At 40.3% G+C, this 21367-nt stretch overlaps 2 protein-coding genes across 8 annotated transcripts in view; one reads left to right on the top strand and one right to left on the bottom strand.

Moving 5' to 3' along the window:
- Window positions 1-583: 583 nt before the first annotated feature.
- On the top strand, window positions 584-8709 carry LOC119916142 (testis-expressed protein 47). Its single transcript, XM_038736046.1, has 9 exons — window positions 584-746; window positions 3666-3738; window positions 4272-4375; window positions 4470-4534; window positions 5644-5722; window positions 5965-6099; window positions 6243-6390; window positions 6607-6666; window positions 7421-8709. The coding sequence occupies exons 1-8, from the start codon at window positions 633-635 to the stop codon at window positions 6642-6644; spliced, it is 756 nt and encodes a 251-aa protein (XP_038591974.1). The 5' UTR covers window positions 584-632; the 3' UTR covers window positions 6645-6666; window positions 7421-8709.
- The window catches only part of LOC119916140 (rho GTPase-activating protein 44-like), an 86678-nt gene continuing 73055 nt past the window's right edge, over window positions 7745-21367 (bottom strand). For 2 of the 7 annotated variants that reach the window (XM_038736041.1, XM_038736039.1), the window contains exons 17-20: window positions 20295-20486; window positions 17845-17960; window positions 15820-16203; window positions 7749-13347 (exon numbers count right to left, since the gene is read on the bottom strand). In XM_038736041.1, coding sequence (XP_038591969.1) covers window positions 13190-13347; window positions 15820-16203; window positions 17845-17960; window positions 20295-20486 — 850 coding nt within the window. In that variant the 3' untranslated portion in view covers window positions 7749-13189. Of the gene's footprint in view, window positions 13348-14745; window positions 14799-15819; window positions 16204-17844; window positions 17961-18875; window positions 19401-20294; window positions 20487-21367 lie in introns of all 7 variants that reach the window. The other 5 variants (XM_038736043.1, XM_038736044.1, XM_038736045.1 and 2 more) reach the window with 4 other exon arrangements.

Raw genomic sequence — 21367 nt, 5'->3', positions numbered from 1 at the left:
ACAAAATTATGATATAATGATTTAAAGTTATGACATAGTAAGTTAAAATAAATATACAGTAAGAGTAATTTTGAGATAAAAGTTAGAAATGTTATCATTTGGTGGATTTTTTTTAAACTTCCAGTAACCTTTAATTTATTAATTTTTTTCATGGTGGAAATGGTGACCTGCCATAGATTGGCGACCTGTCCGGGGTGTACCCCACCTGTAGACTGTATATAAAAAGCCCTGTATGCAGGATAAACGGTTGATGATGGATGGATAGAAATTGTGATAGGTGCTCAACCTGCTGCTTGTTGATAAGTTTATTGTGTGTACCCATAGTATGTAGGCTACCAGTATTTTATTTTTAGTTAAACTGTCGGTAGGCTGTAGGCCTCTGTAGGAGTCTGTAAGTATCGTGATTATAACTGGGTTATCTTTTTATTTATTTATTTTTTATACGTAGCCTATTTCTTGCAAATGTTACTCGGTTGAATTCTTATATAAAGTGAATAAAGTTTTGTTGTTATAACCACCCGCCACCTGGTCACCCAGTCGGTAACGTCAAACGCGTCTTGACGTGCCTCGTTGCCATGGTAACGCACATAGACCCCCCTCTAAACATCCGACGGTGACTTAAAAGCTGAAAAATGGCTGCTTTGCAAAAATTCAGAGGCTTTTCGTCAAAGTTATGGGGAAACTCCGAGCAGGAAGAAAACAACACCCTGACAATGTTTGATGTGTTTCACGGGAGAATGAGAGAGGTTTGTACCGGAGCGCTTTGATGGCGGAATTATTAAGTTTTTATGTGGAATAACCAACAACTGACTCCAACAAATAAAGGGGAAAACTCAAAATAAGACCAAGGGACAACTGCAAACAATCATTTAACAAGGCACATAGTGTATATAATTCCTCTTTTATGAAATGTCCTGACAGGGTTGTAACGTTAAATGGACTGCACTATATGACCATATCTCAGATATAGCAGCCTATATTCACTGGTGGAAGAAATAATCAATAAACTGTTATTCAGAGATGTTACAGAGTAGCAGTAGCCTACTACAGTTTGCAAATAGTATATCATATTCACCTGTAGACTTCACATGTGCACATAACAGGCCTACTCATTTATTCAGGCATCCTTTGCACTCTGCTCCATTGTAGTGTGTGTATATATATATCTATATAGATATATGTGTGTGTGTGTGTGTGTGTGTGTGTGTGTGTGTATTCAACGTTATATAGGCCTCTTTACACATACATTTACATATTTAGCTGACGCTCCTAATAGAAAATTCCCATTCGGAGTGCTGAAATGTTAAGATGATGATGAAAAACGCATGGAATGAATGGAGGATAACTAAACCAAAAGAAACATTTAGTTTCCATCCCTTGAGCCCAGCCTCATTAGCACACATCAATTCTCTTATCATGGGAAGTGACCAGCAGAAAGGCAGCAAACAGTTTTTGACCAAATTAACTTTATCATCTGACTGCCTTGTTCTCTGCACTACTAGCCCTCTATACCTGAAATACAAGGCTGTCCTGGCCTGGGATTGGCTCACGTGTTTATCGTGATTATCTGTAACTGCGTCAGAGTGCAGCAGGCTTCGTTTAACAGGATCATCTGGAGAACAATAGGTTTCTAGGATATACGCTTTTATAAACACTGAGGGCGCGCAGCTCGCTAAGGCTTCACTCACTCGGGGCTTGAATTGGACATAGAGAAAGTCAGAAGGAGGAGATGGAGGAAAATAAAGCACAGGAAAACAAAGAGGATGAAACTGGGACTAGTTTATTTCACCAGCTTATGGCACAGAGGAAGGATCAAAAAGAAGATGTGGTTTGTATTAAATTACAGATAAGAGGAAGTTTTAGTAATCTAAATGTTATTTATATATACATATACAGTGGGTACGGAAAGTATTCAGACCCCTTCAAATTTTTCACTCTTTGTTTCATTGCAGCCATTTTCCAAAAATCAAAAAAGTTCATTTTATTTCTCAGTAATGTACACTCAGCACCCCATCTTGACAGAAAAAAACAGAAATGTAGAAATTTTTGCAAATTTATTAAAAAAGAAAAACTGAAATATCACATGGTCATAAGTATTCAGACCCTTTGCTCAGTATTTAGTAGAAGCACCCTTTTGATCTAATACAGCCATGAGTCGTTTTGGGAAAGATGCAACAAGTTTTTCACATCTGGATTTGGGTATCCTCTGCCATTCCTCCTTGCAGATCCTCTCCAGTTCTGTCAGGTTGGATGGTAAACGTTGGTGGACAGCCATTTTCAGGTCTCTCCAGAGATGCTCAATTGGGTTTAAGTCAGGGCTCTGGCTGGGCCATTCAAGAGCAGCCACGGAGTTGTTGTGAAGCCACTCCTTCGTTATTTTAGCGGTGCGCTTAGGGTCATTGTCTTGTTGGAAGGTAAACCTTCGGCCCAGTCTGAGGTCCAGAGCACTCTGGAAAAGGTTTTCGTCCAGGATATCCCTGTACTTGGCCGCATTCATCTTTCCCTCGATTGCAACCAGTCGTCCTGTCCCTGCAGCTGAAAAACACCCCCACAGCATGATGCTGCCACCACCATGCTTCACTGTTGAGACTGTATTGGACAGGTGATGAGCAGTGCCTGGTTTTCTCCACACACACCGCTTAGAATTCAGGCCAAAAAGTTCTATCTTGGTCTCATCAGACCAGAGGATCTTATTTATCACCATCTTGGAGTCCTTCAGGTGTTTTTTAGCAAACTCCATGCGGGCTTTCATGTGTCTTGCACTGAGGAGAGGCTTCCGTCGGGCCACTCTGCCATAAAGCCCCGACTGGTGGATTGCTGCAGTGATGGTTGACTTACTACAACTTTCTCCCATCTCCCGACTGCATCTCTGGAGCTCAGCCACAGTGACCTTTGGGTTCTTCTTTACCTCTCTCACCGAGGCTCTTCTCCCCCGATAGCTCAGTTTGGCCGGACGGCCAGCTCTAGGAAGGGTTCTGGTCGTCCCAAACGTCTTCCATTTGAGGATTATGGAGGCCACTGTGCTCTTAGGAACCTTAAGTGCAGCAGAAATTTTTTTGTAACCTTGGCCAGATCTGTGCCTTGCCACAATTCTGTCTCTGAGCTCTTCAGGCAGTTCCTTTGACCTCATGATTCTCATTTGCTCTGACATGCACTGTGAGCTGTAAGGTCTTATATAGACAGGTGTGTGGCTTTCCTAATCAAGTCCAATCAGTATAATCAAACACAGCTGGACTCAAATGAAGGTGTAGAACCATCTCAAGGATGATCAGAAGAAACAGACAGCACCTGAGTTAAATATGAGTGTCACGGCAAAGGGTCTGAATACTTATGACCATGTGATATTTCAGTTTTTCTTTTTTAATAAATTTGCAAAAATTTCTACATTTCTGTTTTTTTCTGTCAAGATGGGGTGCTGAGTGTATATTACTGAGAAATAAAATGAACTTTTTTGATTTTTGGAAAATTGCTGCAATGAAACAAAGAGTGAAAAATTTAAAGGGGTCTGAATACTTTCCGTACCCACTGTATATGCATGTAATAATGATCTTCCCTTTGCAGGTGTGTGTGCCTACCTGTATGTGACAAAGCGCTCTGCAGGTGTTTAGGACTTTTATGTTGTCGCTCTGCAGGTTTTCTAATACCTTTCTTCATTGTCTCTGCAGAAGATCGTGCTACAGCAGCTGATAGTGATTGCTCGGCTCCCCCACCATCTTGCTGACAGGACAGAGCTGGGAGGTCAGCTAAGCAATTACCGTAGAGCTTGATAATAAGGCATTTGTATTCCACTGACAAGATCCCTTCATTCTAATCAATGACCTAATCACCGTACGCCAATTTAATCCAGTTTTCCTTGAGGGGAAATGGAGGGGGATGGTAATCTCATTGATAACTCAAATGCATACACCTACACTGTTTGTTATACAGTAGATTTATGAGCAATTATACAGAGAAACATCTGAATTTGACCAATTTTCCAACTCTTAAATCCACAAAAACATGTTGCAGTTTCTGTCTGAGCAATGAAAGTCTGTCTTGTTTCCCCTTGTTTGAGTGTTTTTATAGCTTTCACACCTCTGTATGAGAATGAGCCTGCAGGGCATCCTTGTAAGAGCTTTTTGTGGTTGCTGCTCAAGGAATTCTTTGACACAAATTTGAATAGAAAGCCCACAATAAAAGCCACAAGAAAACCTGGAACTACAACAGAGCTGGGCCTTCACGTTGTCAAGCTGCTCTCAACTCTCTTCTCTCTTCTGCTTGCTTCCATACAGCTCATTATGAAAAGCTCAACTTCCAGTTAAGCAAACAGTATATATGGGATCATATGACGGGCCTGCTGTTAATTTATCCATCCTGTCTGCTGCATATCATTGAAGTAAGTTTTACTGCAAATAAAAATTCACATCATCCACCTATGATGAAGGTTTGTGATGTGAGATGTTGAACTTTTCTGTGTGGCTATCTTCCAGTCATCCAGGGAGGTTCTGGTTTCTGTTTTGAAAGACCTTGAAGACGTGCAACAGCAGCCAGACTGGTAATGATGCTTTCTTGTTCTACATGTTGTGATATAATGCATAGTACTATTGCCCTTTACATCCAGTTTTGCCCTTTATTTTAAGGCTGGAAAACATATTATTTCTTACTAACAGGATAACATATGTTGTTCCCCTGAGTAAAATATATAAACCCGAGCCCTCATGCTTTTAAGTCTGCACCATTCCACCAAATGGAAATTAAACTTAAATTAAAAATTAAAAAATTAAACTGCTCGGCATGAGTTAGTAGGCTTTGGGAAGATAAAGTTTGCTACGTGGAAACGTATCTCAGCCAGTTTAGCAATCAAATATGCATCACACAAGTCTGTTGTATGTAAATTATGACAACAACGTATGTGTACACATTAGTGCTGGGCAGTGATTAAAAAATGTTACCGCGATTAATCGCATAGTTATGCGCAAAATTGAATAATGAATTCTAAAGTGGTGGATTGCCCACTTAACCACAATAACATGTGGTTTGCAAACAAATAATGTGCTTTTTACCAGCAGTATTCCCTTTGAGGACTCAGGGGATGTCGATGTCAAGGGGGAACGGAGAAATACTGGAACAGCGGGACTTTATACCGCTGGAAACCAATAGCAACCATAACAACCTTAACAAAATAAAGGGAAAAACTTGATGAAAGTTAAAACTTTGCCCCTTTCTCTTTTTTCCTTCGCCTTCTGCACAGATGTAATAATAATAATAATAATAATAATAATAATAAATCTATTTGTATAGCATTTTCTATTTCAAGTTGTTTTACAGGAAAAAGAAAAAAGCAAACAATAAAAGCAAAGGCATGTGAAAAACAAATTTAGCTGTTGTGATCATAACCTGCCACTTTTAAAGAAGATATATGTGGCTACTTCAAGACCATGTATTTTTTGGTTATCATTATATATTAGTTTTTCCTATTTTTGAAATTGATAGAAACAGATTAATTAAACAGTACGATGGGATTAATCCAAGCACTGTCACTTACTTAACAAAAGGTCATACATCTTCATGGGGTCATTGTAGTATAGAAAGTCTAAAAACCCCTTACATTCAGCCGGTTTCTGTCACACTGTTTTACACATTATTTTTTACATCCCATTTAAGCACCTTGCTGGAAGCTCCCAAGGTTGTGTTCATGGCACACAACCCTCAAAGCAGGCTGTTCCAACAGTGGAGCTACAAGGTTTGCTTTTTATCTTTACTTCTGGTCTTTGATCGTTCCATTAAAATGAGGCAAATACAGAAATATAGCGTCTCAGTAAGGTGTTGTTCCACCACGAGCTTTCAGAAAAGTTTCATCAAGATCATTTTTAATAATTTCATCAGCATCCACCCGTTTATTCATGTTTTTCTTCCAATTAGTCACTCATCTGTGCCTTTTCCTTATGAATTACATGAATCTGAGTGTTGTCTTTTTGACCGAAGGTGCTCGATGTAGATCAGGGGGACGGGGACATCAGGGCTAAGAGACTTGAGGAAGAGGAAGAGAGCACAGAGACGCTGGTTTGCACTGTCCTATCAGAACTGCAGAACCTGGGTGAACACCTTAAAATATCTAAGGTGTGTTTGCTGTGGTGTGTTTATTTCCTTTTTCGGGATAGATTTCACCTGTTTTCTTCTGTATTAAAAATAAAGTAACCATGTCACTGTCAGAGGAAGTTCATGAATAAGATGTTCTCTCACTGTGTGACTGTACTCTTAAGGCTCTTCCTGGGTCAGTGCTGGACGAGATCCCGGAGCTGATCGTCTCTCAGGAGGTTGTACACAAGCTTTTGGCTCGAGATGAGCTCCAGACTCCGCAACAACACCTAAAGATGTACAACTCACCGCTAAACATCAGCATGGACTTCGGTAAGAGGCGTCCTTCAGTGTATTTGGGATTTATGATGAATATGCTTACTCAGAAATGACCTCAGCTGAGTTACTAAACATCAGTCTTAGGAGAAAGACGAGTGACTTGATGATGATTGTGTTCATTTCTGCAATGAATCAAGTAATTGATAAGAAAGAGGTAAAGGCAAGAAAGCTGCACATTTTGCTATGTTGTATATTCTGATTACTTAACAGGACAAGTTATTCGAAGCAGCTTCCTCACCACAGTTTAACTTTTAGGACAAAAGGTCAAAGGTAAGGGCTCATCGTGCATGTTTCATCTACATCCCGTATAAGACATCAAACCGCTATTATTTAAAGGGTCAGTTTGCTCAAATTACAAAAAAAATTTTTTTATAGCTATTTAGCCAGATAGTCTTGGTTTTGAGAAATATGTATGATAGTTATGCCCCATCACAATTTAAGGAAAGAAAAGGTGTTTGTGGTGCCCACAGCACTGAAAAATGAGATTTAAAAAATGAACTTCTTTCCAGAATAAGTGTCCACTGGATAATCCAGAGAACATCCTCAAATACAAACTGATGGCAGCGAAGTCTCTGAGAAACAGGAACATTGTTACTGGAAAGAAACGTTGCTGTTGGACTTTTAGCCACGCTAGCAGTTGACATTTGTGATTCTCCGTTTTCTTTATAACCATAAAACAGACAAAGCTACTAGGTCGGCTGTCGACTTTCATCGCTGTAAGCTCCACAAACACATTTTTTCATTCATGTCCACTCTCTACATGACTAGATACCTCTAGAGGTGAGAGAGAAAGTGTGTTTTTGTAATTTGGAGGACCCTAATCCTGTGTGTGATATTTTGCATAAAGTTTACATGAAGCACAGCATGTTGTGTGACCATGACCACTGTGTGTCGGAGGGTGATTTACAGTAGTTTCTCTCACAGCATGGCTGTCTGTATTCCAGGGGCATTTCAGTGCTGTCACTTTAAACTTTGATTTACCTTGCAATTCAACAATATAACCAAACGTTTTCTGCCCCTGCAGAATGTGTTTGGCCTTCACTAAAGTACCTTGGATGTGACTGAAGCCTTACAAGCGGAGAGAAATCTCGGCCATCTAATTTTACAACAACAATGAACTGTTGCATTGACTGTGGCACTTTTCTGGGTTTTCATTTTTTTGTTGTTTTGATTTTTCCTGTTTGGTCCCGATAAACTTCTTTCTGTTCCAAATTATTTTATATAAAATGATATAAAAAATTAGTTTGAGTGAAATAACACTGAACATCATTTACAACAACAACAAAAAAAACACAGAAAATCCAAGTAATATAAAAACATTTTTAATAGTTTGAACATTCGGATGAAGTTAATTTTTTTTTTTTTTTTTTTTACTGTACACTGTGTTCCACTCGGTGACCGGGAGATAGCATGTCCGCGAAAAAGGCATTTCCTCTTTACTCCAAACTTTAAAGAGTTCACAGCGTCACCACAGGTTGACACAAAGATCTATAAAGATTCCTTGATCACTCTTGTGTTCCCTTTTTATTTTGCCTCCATTCCTTGGAATTTAAACTTAAGCAAAAAGAAAAACAAGCACGTTTTTTCTTGCTTGCATGATTCCCATGTAAAGTCATAGGAACTTTTCAGGAGATCTAAACGCACATTATTCTGGGCACAAACAGTCTTCTCTCCTACCATGTTAGCTGAAGGTTTTTAATTTCCGGACAGTGTGGCTGGATGTGCTTTCTTTATTTGCTATAGGTAAAAAGGATGGTACGTACTCCATTAATGGAACACAGATGGTGAAAACAAACTGTAAATCATAATTGTTTCAAACTGTTGGCAAAATTGATGGAGAGTTTGACAAAAAAAGGTCGAGGGCAGCACTTATTAGTCTTTTATAAAGTTCGGTCTATTCACTTATAAAAAATAAATACAAGCACATTTATTTAGGACCAAAGATGAGACATATTTCATAGGCATGGGTAAAAAGCATGCTGCTGAGTTTCACACAGGACAATGTCAAATCAAACTTCCCCTCCCCTAGCCTCCCGAAGTTGGTCATAACACACTTTTTATCAAATACCCCACCACCCTCTTTTACTTGAAACTATCTCCACAACACACACAACCCGCCTTCATCACGATATATGAGGTGAACATCATCTATCACCAGTACATTCCACCTATTCATGTAAAAAAAAGGCCTTCGTATTGTAGTGCTCAAAGGGCATGCTTGCAAAAGCTGTAATACTGGAAACTGTTTCTGGAATCCCTCGCCCTCTGTCTCTGCTCGTAAGGGTTACTGTTAATAAAGTTGTGTGTGATGAATACTGTATGTACAAGCCTTAATCTGGAACCCTTTAGTACAAAAACGAAGAGCAGCACATTGTAACACAGAGATCAAGACAAAGACAGGACGGACCATTCACCTCAGCACAGCCACATCGCAACAATAACGTCTTTTTAGAAACTGTTTTGTGGTCAGCATTAAGCTTTTCTTTAAATATTAAAATTATAAATACTGGTGATGGCATTTCATGCTGTATTGATTTAGACTGAAGGATCTGATTGATTCATCAATCATCAATGTTGTTTTTAAAGCAAAAATGACCAAACATTTTCTTACAGCTTCTATACTGTGAGGATTTACTGCTTTTCTTCAGTTTTCTTTGAGAGTAAACCACAACTACAAAACAAGCTCTTTGATGATCATTTTGGACTTCAGGAAATTGCAGTGCTGATTTTCCTATATTTTCGGGCATTTTATAGACCAAACAATTAAGAAAATATTCTGCAAATTAACTGATTATGAAAATTATCATTAGTTGCAGCCATAGACTCTATATAAGAAGGTTGCAGCACTAAAAAGTTTTTATTATTTTTTCTTTTTGCATTCTGCTTTTCATTCTGTAGTTTTTCTGCATGTGAAAACAGTTTTTGCATGTTCTAAATTTAAAATTACAACAATCTTAAACATCTATATCTTATGTATAACATCGGGAACATAATGTAGGTCTTTGTCTTTTATTTCGTGGAACTGAGGATATTTGTTTTCTGGTGTTGAATAGTCAAACTAAAAGACAGCAATGCAGCGGTTTCATTGCAGAACCTCTTTTAACCTCTTAAACCCTGCTGGATCCTACCATTGATCCATCATTACAGCTGCAGGTTGTGCAAACAGAAAATCATTTTAAATTTCATCCCAACATTTTCAGAACTATTAAATACACCAAGTTAAACTCTGAGAAAATGTATAAAATGATGAAGACCCATTTAATTGTCCATTATATAGCAAACATGTAGCTGCAATGACGTGTTGGAATAAGCGAATAGAGAATAAAAGTGCAATATTATTAAACATTGTGGACTTTTTTTCTAATTAATAAAGCTAAAATCAGGGTTCAAGAGGTTAATTCTTAGTCTGCAACACAAGCACAATCAGCAGTTTTTATTTTAGAAATCTACAAACTAGATTTAACCTTGAGCCTACGTCAGTGCCACAAGAGCTACTGTACCATATAAAGTTTTAACTGTGTGAAGTCTGTATTTTATGTGAATGTGGCAATATTGTGCCAGAACCAGCAACATTATAATATTATATGTACAGTATAATATGTTTATCATCATTTATATTTTTCCATACCGTATTTGTTTATCTCTTTATATATATATATATATGTATATAGTTAAATTTCTCCTCCTTCAGTATATACAGAACATGTATGTACAGAGGCTCCAGTTATTTACAAAAGTCCTGTGAATAATATCGCACTTCAAAAGAAAGGATGGTGGAGCAGCACAGTGACTTTGAGGCCATGTATAGTGGACGCTCTCACGACAAACGGAAAGTCTTACAAATCTGGATAGGTCACAGCAAAACCCATCACAAGGCAAATAACAACCTGCTGCTGTCGTATGCAAACCTTGTTACTCCAGTTTTATTGATTTTCAAGTTTTCTCTTAAACTTAACCTCTTAGATTCCTGAAAAGGTTTTGATGCGACAGCAGGGAAATTCTGGTCCCGTGTTTGAATGCTTTATTTTAATCCTCGGATGAAAGTCATGTGTAGTGGAAACAATCACAACTCTTCAGACCTGTTAAAAAGTATTCAGAAATATATCTGTATAAATACTCTCATCAATATAAACACATATACACATATCTTTGCACTTGCCTCTGGTTCACTAATATAGACCCAAAAATATCAGCATCATCAGACAGAGTTCCTTTAAACTGCAATGGGAAGGTGGCTGACACTGAAACTGCACTGGCAGAAGAAAAGAGTGCTTGTTTTGCCACTGGGGCTGCAGCGTTAAAATTTTTTTTACAACAATAGCACCTTTTTTTCTGGGAGTGTGACTGTTTTCAGTTCTTTGTTATGTGATATGATTGGATGTTATAAATACCTCAGGGCAGGTGTACAAAATCTCGTGCCTACGCTCTCTCCCTACACGGCCTTGACAGGTATGATTCTCAAGATATAAGTATAACAGGAGCCTGAAGTGTGCCATCAGAGTAATTATGGAGTTTTAGTTTTATCTGTTTAAATATTATCATTTAATAAATTGATAAATACGAATTGGCATTAAATTATACATTATAAAACTTAAAGCAGCTGTTTTCAGAGAAATAGCTCTGAAAAACAGCTGTACACGACCTGCTGAGCAGCAAACAACCACAGTTAGAAACTAGCTGGTAAACACAGTGGAGCATTTAGCTGCTGAAGAGGCAGAAATTTCCCTCAGGAGTCGGTGGAGACCAAAAGCAGAGGTAAAAGAAACTAAAATCAACTTAGATTTATCAGGTGGACACAAACACGATTCTAAATATAAGCGATAATGGACGTGTAAAAAGGCAACTGTCTGCCATATCAACTTTAAAAGATCAGAGAATTATTTTATTTCCTGGATTTGTGTGTGGAATTTATAATAAAAATTTAAAATGGAATCACAAAACTAATCCTAAAAAGGCTTTTTAATTTTACTTACCATTTACCATTAACTTTGCCTTCTTTCTTTGACATTTGTAATTTTCCTGTTTTGATTGCTCAGTTTAAGGATGGCACTCTTTAATTGTCATGTGAGCACAATAACACCCAAACATTAAAAGGTACCCTGTGGAAGTGTTGACCACTAGTAGCGCTACTGAGTAATGTTTTTATTAAGGGCCCCCGTTTTGTTTGCGTGAGGATGAACACAAGTCATGCAATCCTGCCACCGATTTTATGCTATTCTGCTGATCCACAGTTGGTGGCAGTAATGCACAAGGAAGCAAATAAGTGAGCCCACAGAAGCAGAGAAGTAGAAAACTGCAAGCCAGGAAACGTGGATGTAAACAATGCACAAATCAAATACAATTGGCTTAGCAAAAGGAAATAAAAGCATTTAACATGTTTGTTAGAGCTCAAGGATTCACACAATGTGTTTTGGTGAGAAACACTGAATGTAAACATTACTTTTGTTTGTTAAAACTCCACAGGCCTCCCTTAAATGACAGGTGACACACCTGCCAAAACAGCTGCTGTTAACAGATCTCCTGCTGCTGCTCTGTGAGTTGGACAATTTAATTATTAATTTAAGTAAACAATGTCGTGGCACACTCCAGGCACCATAGTACCAAACCCCCATATTGTAAATCCCACTGGGCTTTGCTTGCTGCCAAAATAATTGTGTGTAAAATATTTTCATTCCCCAGCTTACTAGACTTGTTGCTTTTGCAAAAGCCATTTCAACAATTTAATTTTAAACTTTTCATAAACTACAGTATGCATCTCATTTATTTAGTAGCTCCCTGACAACATCAATTATAATCTATCTGGAGGAAATGGTAACTTTATAGCTCTTCTGTAGATAGAAAATATGATTTATAATGGTAATTGTATCATATACTCTGAAAATGTACAGTATAAACAATAAATATTCAGTGATTGATCCTGATCGAATGTGATGTAAATACAGAGAAAAGTGTGATTGGGCATTTAACCTCTTTGAAAACCAGGTAGTTATTTTCCTAAATGTCTAAAACATGCATTCCTGTTTATGCTCCACGACACCAACAACAGTGCAACATCATATAGTACGATTACCAAACACATACAAACACGCACACACTTCCCAAAACGACATACTGGCACACTCACAGTGAACGCTCAGGTGGGACATTTGTCGTTGCCACCACATGCCAGAGCGAGGCATTTCAACTGACACCCCTGAGGAATGAAGGAGGAACTTGAGATGGGAGATAAAATGGTGAGAGAAAGAGGAAGAAAGTGTTGGCAGGACAGATGTACAGTACTGTGTCGTTCTTCCTTCAAAAAATCACTCATGAGAAGCAGCAGCAGCAGAGAGCATTCATTCCTCCCAGCAGCCTGTTTCCAGTCTTGTGTGTGAAGTTAAAGGCAATATTGGAAGTGACTCAAATAAGGCAAAACAAAACATTGAATAAAAAAGAAAAACATGTTTACAGCCAACATTAAAATGTGTGTGTTTTTGTGTGTCTGATTCAAAAGTCCCCCTGACAGCATTGTCGCTAACGCCTCATGATTGTTGTGAGTGTGGAGGTTTCTTTTAGGTGTGGTCACCGTATTTGTTGATATTTTCTAGAAGAGCTTGTTGGGTTTTTTTTACAAGTTGACCACTCTGGATCGAGAACAGGTGAGGTGTGGCGATGACATCCAGAGTGAGGCTGAAGTAATCCATCTGGAGAGGCGAAAGGTCACTGAATGAGCGTGGGTGTTTTTTTATGAGCGGGACTGTGCAGCAGTAGCGTTGTGTTTCATTTAATCAGTCGTCTGGGGAACTCAGTGGCGTCATAGCACTGTGCTCTCAGACTCCTCCTCCGACTCCGCTCTTTTATTGGTCGACTGGAGCAGCGGCAATGAGTTCCTGAAGGAGGAGATGTGGGGCAAGTCAAAAATACCGTCCAGTTCCATGTCAATGATGGGGATGTCCAAGTTGCAGAGAGAATCTGGCAGAGCAGAAACACAGACAGGATGCAGAGAGAGTAAATTAAATTAAAATACTGTTAATTTTGGTAAAAAGAGAGGTTGTAGAGTAAAACAGATCCTTCCAGATGTGGTTTCATTGATGCTGGACGATCAGCATCATACATTTAAGTATGAATAAATAAAATAAATGCGAATAGAGGTGCACGATATACAAGACAACTTATTATTTTGGACAATAATGATAAAGCTTAAAATTTGACAAACTGCATGGCAAAAGTGGATAGCAAAGCAATACACCTATAAGTCATTGTTTAACATATCTATTCAAAACCATGGGCGTTAATCTGCTATGACACCTTCCACTCTTCAGGTTTCAGTCTTTCCGCCAGATGTTGAACCGGGCTGCAGGGATTTGCTCCCATTCAGACACAAGAGCATCAGTGAGGTGCAACACAGATGTTGGGCGATCAGATCTGGCTCACAGCCGGCGATCCAGTCCATCCCAGAGGTGTTGGATAGGGTTGAGGTCAGAGCTCTGTACAGGCCAGTCACGTTCTTCCCCACCAAACTGGGAAAACCTAATCAACATCCTTGCATGTTGCATTAAGATTTACTTAATCCAAGATGAAACTTGGCCCCAGTTTGTGTCTCTCGTGTATCCAGGAGTAACACTGAAACTAGATACATGGTGGTGCATCAGTGTCAATATCGTGCATCCCTATTGCTTACACCTGATTCAGAATTGATCAATGGGCATAAAAAGACCAGTCAATTCAGTAAACAACCCCAAACCATAAGATCAATGTAGTTAGTTATACTCGTGTATAAACTAATATATTGACCTCCGTTTGATGCAAATAACAGCTGTCTTTGCTGGAGAATAATGACGTCCACAGTGTAACATGAGTGATGAACAACTGGACACTGCACAGACAGGAAGTGTGCTGACTGAGGAACAGTGGTGGGCAGTGAGGCACAACATTGTGGAGTGAAGTGGGAGTGTAGGGAGGGTGACTGTCAAAGCCAGGGGAGGGGGGCAGCTGGAGCAGGGCATTATGGGTGGGAATCTTAAGGTCAAAAAAAAAAAAATAAAGGCTGGAAGTTTTTGCCATGGTGTGTTTAGGCTGCAGGGTCCGTTAGACACGCCCATGTAAGCCATGCATCATATCAGTCTCAGCCACCATGCAAAGGCCAACACAATGCGTTAGAGCTGGACTGAACAGCCGTTTGTTGGTGTACAATGAGATGTCATGTATAGGTACATAAGGAGTGGCTCTAGAGTGAGGGTGCCATAGAGCGGTGAATCTGCATCTACTGGCAACCTCACCCTACTTCGAGCCTGCTCCATGTTTGGCCAAGATGGCAGAGGGATTGGAGGGGTGGGGAGGTGAGGCTTTAGCACAGGAACTCCTGCTTACCCTAAAAGTCCCTCTCACACACAGAATCACACTGAGCCTCTCGACTCATACCGCTGTAAGTGAGACAATAAGAGCAGTCGACAACAGGGGAAAATTAGATGAAAGCATAATCAGAACCTCTTACTGATGTTGAGATACATAAATAGATAAATAGAGTATTAAATCCAGAAACAGCCAACATAAAATAAACATGTTTTAGTGCAGATTTATTTTCATACTTTATATTTGTCTTATTGTCAACAAATCCCATGAAAAAGACTTTACTACCCTGTCTGTGACTTGTACAATGAGCCTGTTACCACTGAAGATGTAAATGTTTAAAAAAACGGGTCACACGGATTTTTTAAAGGCTCAGTAATTTCCTAAAACAGCTTGTCACTGTAGTTTTTAACAAAACGTCACTCAAACAGGAGGAAATCGTGCATTTGTTGGGGACCATTTTCAGCTTATATTTATATATACTGTATATATAAAATTCTTAAATAAAATATATGATATACAGTACATAAATACTATTTAAATTTGTATTTTTATATTGCCTTGTGTTTCTTTTATATTTTGTTTCTACACAAATAAACTTTGCCTGTGGTACAGAGGAATGAGATCTCTTCATGGTATTTGTTAATAACTAAAATCATGTACAATATCAGCAGTCATCTCATTTAATTAGTGTGCAACAAAGTTTAGTTATTTAAAATGTAATATATAATGTGTTACCTCCACTTGATCCATAAAACATACAGTAATATGTTGTATTCCATTTTATATTATAACCCTTTATTTATTTAATATCTGTTGAATATAAACCTGGAGTCCAGCTTGGTCTCAATCTGATATATTATTTAGCATAAAAGTTCAATTAACACATCATGTAAATCCTGTGTTCTTCATGAGCCAGCAGTGGTGTGTAAATTAGAAAAAGTTGTTACCTTGACATGTAAATACTCGTACAATGACAAAGTAAAAGTACATAGGAAAATATAGCTAAGTTTAGTAACAGCTGCTCAAAGCTATCCTTAAATACAACAGTCAAAGAGTACCAGATAGTGATGTAATCTGTTTTATACACCTTACCTGTGGACATGCTTTCACCAGGAGACAAACCGTCCAGGAGACCTGACGAATGGTCCAGAGGCTGGGGACTGCTGCCGGGCGTGGTGGGGGGCTGAGGAGGAGGTAAGTTGGGCCTCTGACGGGGCGGCTTGGGGGTCGGCCTGGCCTTAGTGAGCGTCCCAGCCAGCGAGGGTGGAGAGGAGAGAGACGGGGTGGTGGCCATCTGGATCTGCCCCGGGGAGCCGATGGTGCTGTATCCCTGCGGATAGCTGAAGCCGTACGGGGAGGGGGTGCTGGGAGGAGTGGGCGACAGGCTGACTGGAGATGGCTGACCTGTCGACTGGTCAGACATGGCTCCTGTCTGGCAGTAAGGGCCTTTAGGTGGGATCGGTGCCAGCTTCTTTGCTGCATAGAGACCAACAAGAACAACGGATTTCCATTATCTAAATATTATTCAGCTGCAATGATTACTTGGACCTGTTATGCAGATTGGAGCAGTGTGAGTTAAAACAGATTGAACATATTGATAGCATATATCAAGGATTAAAGAATTTATGTCTCAGCAGGACCTGGAAAAACATATCCATGCATTTATCTTCAGTCGACTCGACTACTGTAACAGCGTCCTTACAGGCTCCCTAAGAAATCCATCATACAGCTGCAGCTGATTTAAAACGCTGCTGCTCGAGTCCTCACTAAGACCAAAAAGGTGGATCACATCACTCCAGTTCTGAGGTTTTTACATTGGCTTCCTGTATGTCAAAGAATTGATTTTGAAATCCTGCTGTTAGTTTATAAAGCACTGAGTGGTTTAGGACCAAAATACATTTCTGATCTTCTGCTTCGTTATGAAGCATCCAGACCTCTCAGGTCGTCTGGGGCAGGTTTGCTTTCTGTCCCCAGAGTCAAAACTAAACAAGGAGAAGCAGCGTTCAGTTTTTATGCTCCGTATATCTGGAACAAACTCCCAGAAAACGGCAGGTCTGCTGAAACTGTCAGTTCTTTTAAATCAAGACTTTTCTTTTTACCACTGCCTTTAATTAGATCAGATGTAAGGCTGTGGATTAATGTCGTGCACTGCACTGTTTCTATTTCCAATTTAACTCTTTAAAATGTATTTTATCCTGTTTTATTTTCTATTTCACCCTTTTAAAAATTATATTTTATTGTAGGTTTTTTTATTTCCCTTTGCTGCTTTTATGGTTTACATGAAGCACTTTGAATTGCCTTGTTGTTGAAATGTGCTATACAAATAAACTTCCCTTGCCTTGATATAAAGCAAGCAGAATGTTCTCAGTTCTCTCACAGGCCACATAAGTGATGGATTTTAAAACTTATTTGTGAGATGAATGACTGCTCCTCTCTGTGGTTTAATTAAACGTGTACTGCGACTGAGTAGCACTAACTATGATGGCTAAACTGATTTTTATGTGTAAAATCAGGTGGTGGCTTTTAAATTATCATCATGAAAGCTATCACTCAGGTCCACTTCTTACTAATCAACCATACAGATTCCCAAACAAATGTATTCATCAAGTTTATCATTAAAAAAGTAGAATAAATATTTCTGCTGCCTATTATTTAGGCTACAATCTGCCAAGCAGAGTTACAAAATGTTAGGTTGTGACTCATTTAACTCTTTTTTTGCTCACATTTTTAAGGTGTTGGTGTGAATGAAAACCGCAAATTTAAGCAGACTAATGGTCCAATGGACCTAAGACCTCCTCTTCAGTTAAACTTAAAATGGACTCATTCACAGTATTGAATAATAAATCAGTTTTTAAAACGTATTTTATTTGTGCGTAAAAGATTTCACTGAATTGGCAGCATATTTATGGGGTGCATGTCTCCGGGGCTTTTAAACGTGGAAAAGCCATTTCTTTAACGGAAAGATGAAGCCAGTAAAGTTTACCAAAAAAAAAATCAATGACTAAAAGGGTTAACGTGAAAATAAACAGTTTTCAGTTAGAAAATTACATGTTCAGTTCAGACCAAAGCCAAGGCAGCCCTGTGACCACAGCGGGTGAAACCACGCAGCCTTCTTACCTCTCCTCAGGCTGTGTGGGCTGTGCTCAGAGTGCTGAGACTGTCCACTAGAGGTCATTGTTCCCTGGATTCCCTTCTGTCCGATCACTGGAGACAGCTCCTTGTTCTTTAAAGTACTACGAAGGAGAATAACACACAGGAATCACAAGCTGCCCCTGCATCTTTCTTCTCAGTAATAATATGTCAACCATGTAAATGTCTAGGCATATTAAAAAAAAAAAACAACAGCACCCATAGTTCAATGTCAAATTGCAAGAGTGACCACTTCTGCAGTCTATACTGCGGTGCAGACGAAGCAGTTAAAAAATCCCAAATAAACCCTAATGGCTTAATGGATTTTCCTTACTTTTACAGCGCAGTGCAGCCAGAATGCCAATGGGAAGAGGGCCTGAAGGTCACAACGTAACCAGTTTATACTCTGACTGTCAGTCCGCTCTCACTCTCGGCACATGAGGCATGAATGGATGATTGAAGCTGCTGGGATTTAAAGTCCGAGTGGAGCAATGCACATGAGTATCTCTGGGCTTTCTACCAATGTCAAACATAATCATGAGGATGAACCGATGTTGCTTTGTTTTACTTCAGCATACATCAGTGTGTTGTTTTTGTTCATTTTCAAGGTCTGCTCTTGCAGTCTACCACTCAGGGCTGACTGGGCCCACTGGTATGACTCATTAACGCCCACTTTTATAATAGTGTGCGTTGAAAGCTTTGAATTTCCTTTGTTGCCTCGCAACCGGCTCCTGAATATCCTGGCAACATGGAAAGTTATGGATTGCATTCATGGCTATTAAATTAAAGATGGATCTGATAAAGAGCATTGATTTCCATGACTGACGGATACACAACCAGGGGAAAATATTAGACGGAGAATAGAGTGGAGCTGTTGGGAGAATCTTAATCTCACCCATCCTCATTTTATTCCTCATATCATCCCTCTCTCATGCTTCAGTGAGCCTGCGGGGCCTCTCTTCATTTGTGTGTGAGTTGTGTTGGAAGTACGAACGAGTTAAGCAGGGTTCTGTATTTACCTAGTCAGCTTGGCTCTCTCCCGGCTACAGGCACAGGCTGCCCATGGAGGGGGAGCAGATAGGGGGGTGTTGGGGGGTTTGGGGGAGCCCAGGAACAATTCATGACGAGTAAGAACGAGCGGGGGTTTGATGTAAAGGGTGGAGCCATTCGTTTCGGGCAGGGCCGCATGCGAAGCGTCAGACAGGGAGGCCTGTTTGGGCAGGTGCAAGGAATTGGGTTTGGGGTTGGAGTTGACGTCAAGCTGCTGAGGAGACGGGCAAAGGGAGTGTGGGAGAGGGGGTGGGCTGTAGCCAGAGAGGCGGAGGGGAGGGGACGGGCCGGGAGGCACGGATTCGGGACTGGGAGCGACGGGACGCATACCCGGAGGTGCTCGGGTGTAGAAATGGTGGTGAGGGAGCGAGTAGGAAGAGCAAGAGGAGGAGGAGGAAGATGAGGAAGAGGGGTAAGGGGGAGGCAGCCTCTCCTCCTCAGGGGAGGGGTAGGTGTAACAGGAGTCCGACCAATTGGAGGATGCATCATCCGAGCTGCAATGATAAACATATCAATGTCTCATGGGGAACTGAGCCGGTCTCCAGAGGCTGAAATGCTGTTAAAGGTGACATAGTCATTAGTATCTAAAGAAGGTGAAGAAAAGTTGGGGGTATTGATTTGTTTTAAGTTTGGTCCATCACGAGGCAGGAAATCAGGCGAATATTAATTATTGTGTCAGGAAGGAGAAGTAAGGGCTCCAGGGGGAACAGCACAGAGGAAATAAAGAATAGGTGCTAATGAAAACCTCAATGGTTTTCAAATTACAAAAATGAAATAAACAGAAAAGTCAGTCACCTCATCCATTGCAGGGCCTTGCGACAATGGACTGTTATGCTGTTAATGATGCTTGGACTAATGACAAAAACAAAACACATAAATAATTCATGCACATGCAGCAATGAACCATTTCTACTGAACTATGGATGAACTTTGCTCAACTTTTTCCACACGTCATTACGTAAAACCCCAGCCTAAAGAGAAGTGAAAATCTTTTACTTGCGCCACATGATATACAGTATCACCACTCAAGCAGAAAATTAATTCTGAACGACTCCACACATGGCTCTACTAATTCAAGATTGAGAAAGTTTAAAGGAAAAAAGAAACATTAAGAACTTAAAGGGCAATCGCAAAGTTTAAAAACGACATGCTTCTTCATCAGAGGCGAGACACTGGGGTTCACACACACAGGTGAGAGGATGAACATTTTGTGGGGGGAAAAACAGCGACAGACAAGAAAACGTGGGTACGAGCAGACAGCGCTGTTCTGGTGTCAGTTGCAGGACGCAGCAGCACACGCGGCGGGGAGGCAGCAGCAGGTGGGAGGTGTGTGAGGTGGGGGAGGGGGAGTAAAACAGGAGGACAGCAGGGGGGCACGACAGCCTTACCTGGCTCGGTCGCTGCTAGTGGGAGGAGGGGTGGGGGAGGGGGAGGCAGCAAATTCCCCAGGCTGCTCGGGGAGGAGAGCGTCGGTGGACAGGGCAGGGGGGTGCACGCTCGGTGGCGTGGACGAGCATTTACGCGTAGAAGACGAGCCCCTGCGCGACACCCAAGTAGTGTCCATCACCCTGACACCCATGCTGCAGTGGGACAAAGATGCACAGCCAATCAAATCAAGGGAGGCCGTGTGTGTGGTTCACGGGGTCAGGTTTCCTGAACAGATCGTCAGGGGTGAAGTTGCCAGGGATAAGTTTCCCTGCCCGTCATCTATACCATTAGTGCTTTGAAAAGGCCGGACCCTGGATCAGCCTCTAGGGACACTGTACTTCCACCCACACAGCCTTGTATGGGTGTACTTTCGATCCTCAGCATGGAAGAACAAAAAACAACATTTTATCTACACAGTGTCCTGCTTCAATGTATAATTCCCTTTTTTATGATGATGATGATTTATGAGTAAAGTGTCTTTTGACTGCAACTTAAGAGCAGTTTGGATGGATTTAAGAATGAGATGATTGTTATGGTCACGTTGGCATTATAAAAAGGTTAAAAAGAAATACAGATAATAGTTTGACATTCTGGGAAACGACCTTATGTGCTTTCCTGAGATAGATGAGAAGATCGATACCACTCTCATGTCCGTCGAATTCAAAATGAAGCTAGCAGGCGGTTTTCTTAGCTTAGCATAAAGACAGGGAAACAGCGAGTCTGGCTTTGTCCAAAGGTAACAAGACCCGCCTACCAGCACCTCTAAAGCTCACTAATTAACACATTATATCTAATTTGTTTAATCTGTATAAAAACTGACATGTAAAAACGACAAGCTTATGGTTCTGGGTGTTACATGCCAGACTATTTCTTGGACAGAAGCTGTGACTTCTCTGGGTTTCTGCTTATCGCTGTAGGAAACTCAAGTGAAAAGTCTCAGTCGGTCCTGATTGGTTCACACAGCCTAGTATCGATTTCTCAAAGCTGGGGACACACATCGATGATTTCAACACCATATGCACTGCAGATATCA

The sequence above is a fragment of the Micropterus salmoides genome, unplaced genomic scaffold (assembly GCF_014851395.1).
Source record: "Micropterus salmoides isolate LMB-PRFRI ecotype aquatic unplaced genomic scaffold, ASM1485139v1 Ms_hic_scaffold_21, whole genome shotgun sequence".
Lineage (NCBI taxonomy): Eukaryota > Metazoa > Chordata > Actinopteri > Centrarchiformes > Centrarchidae > Micropterus > Micropterus salmoides.
This window is presented reverse-complemented; position numbering and strand designations above follow the sequence as displayed.

Bases quoted from the DNA above. Each gene is read 5' to 3' on its own strand.
- LOC119916142 (XM_038736046.1), top strand. From the start codon at position 633: ATGGCTGCTTTGCAAAAATTCAGAGGCTTTTCGTCAAAGTTATGGGGA. The intron at 3,739-4,271 runs GTCAGCTAAGCA...GCTTCCATACAG, and splicing joins TGACAGGACAGAGCTGGGAG to CTCATTATGAAAAGCTCAAC. The intron at 6,100-6,242 runs GTGTGTTTGCTG...TGTACTCTTAAG, and splicing joins AACACCTTAAAATATCTAAG to GCTCTTCCTGGGTCAGTGCT.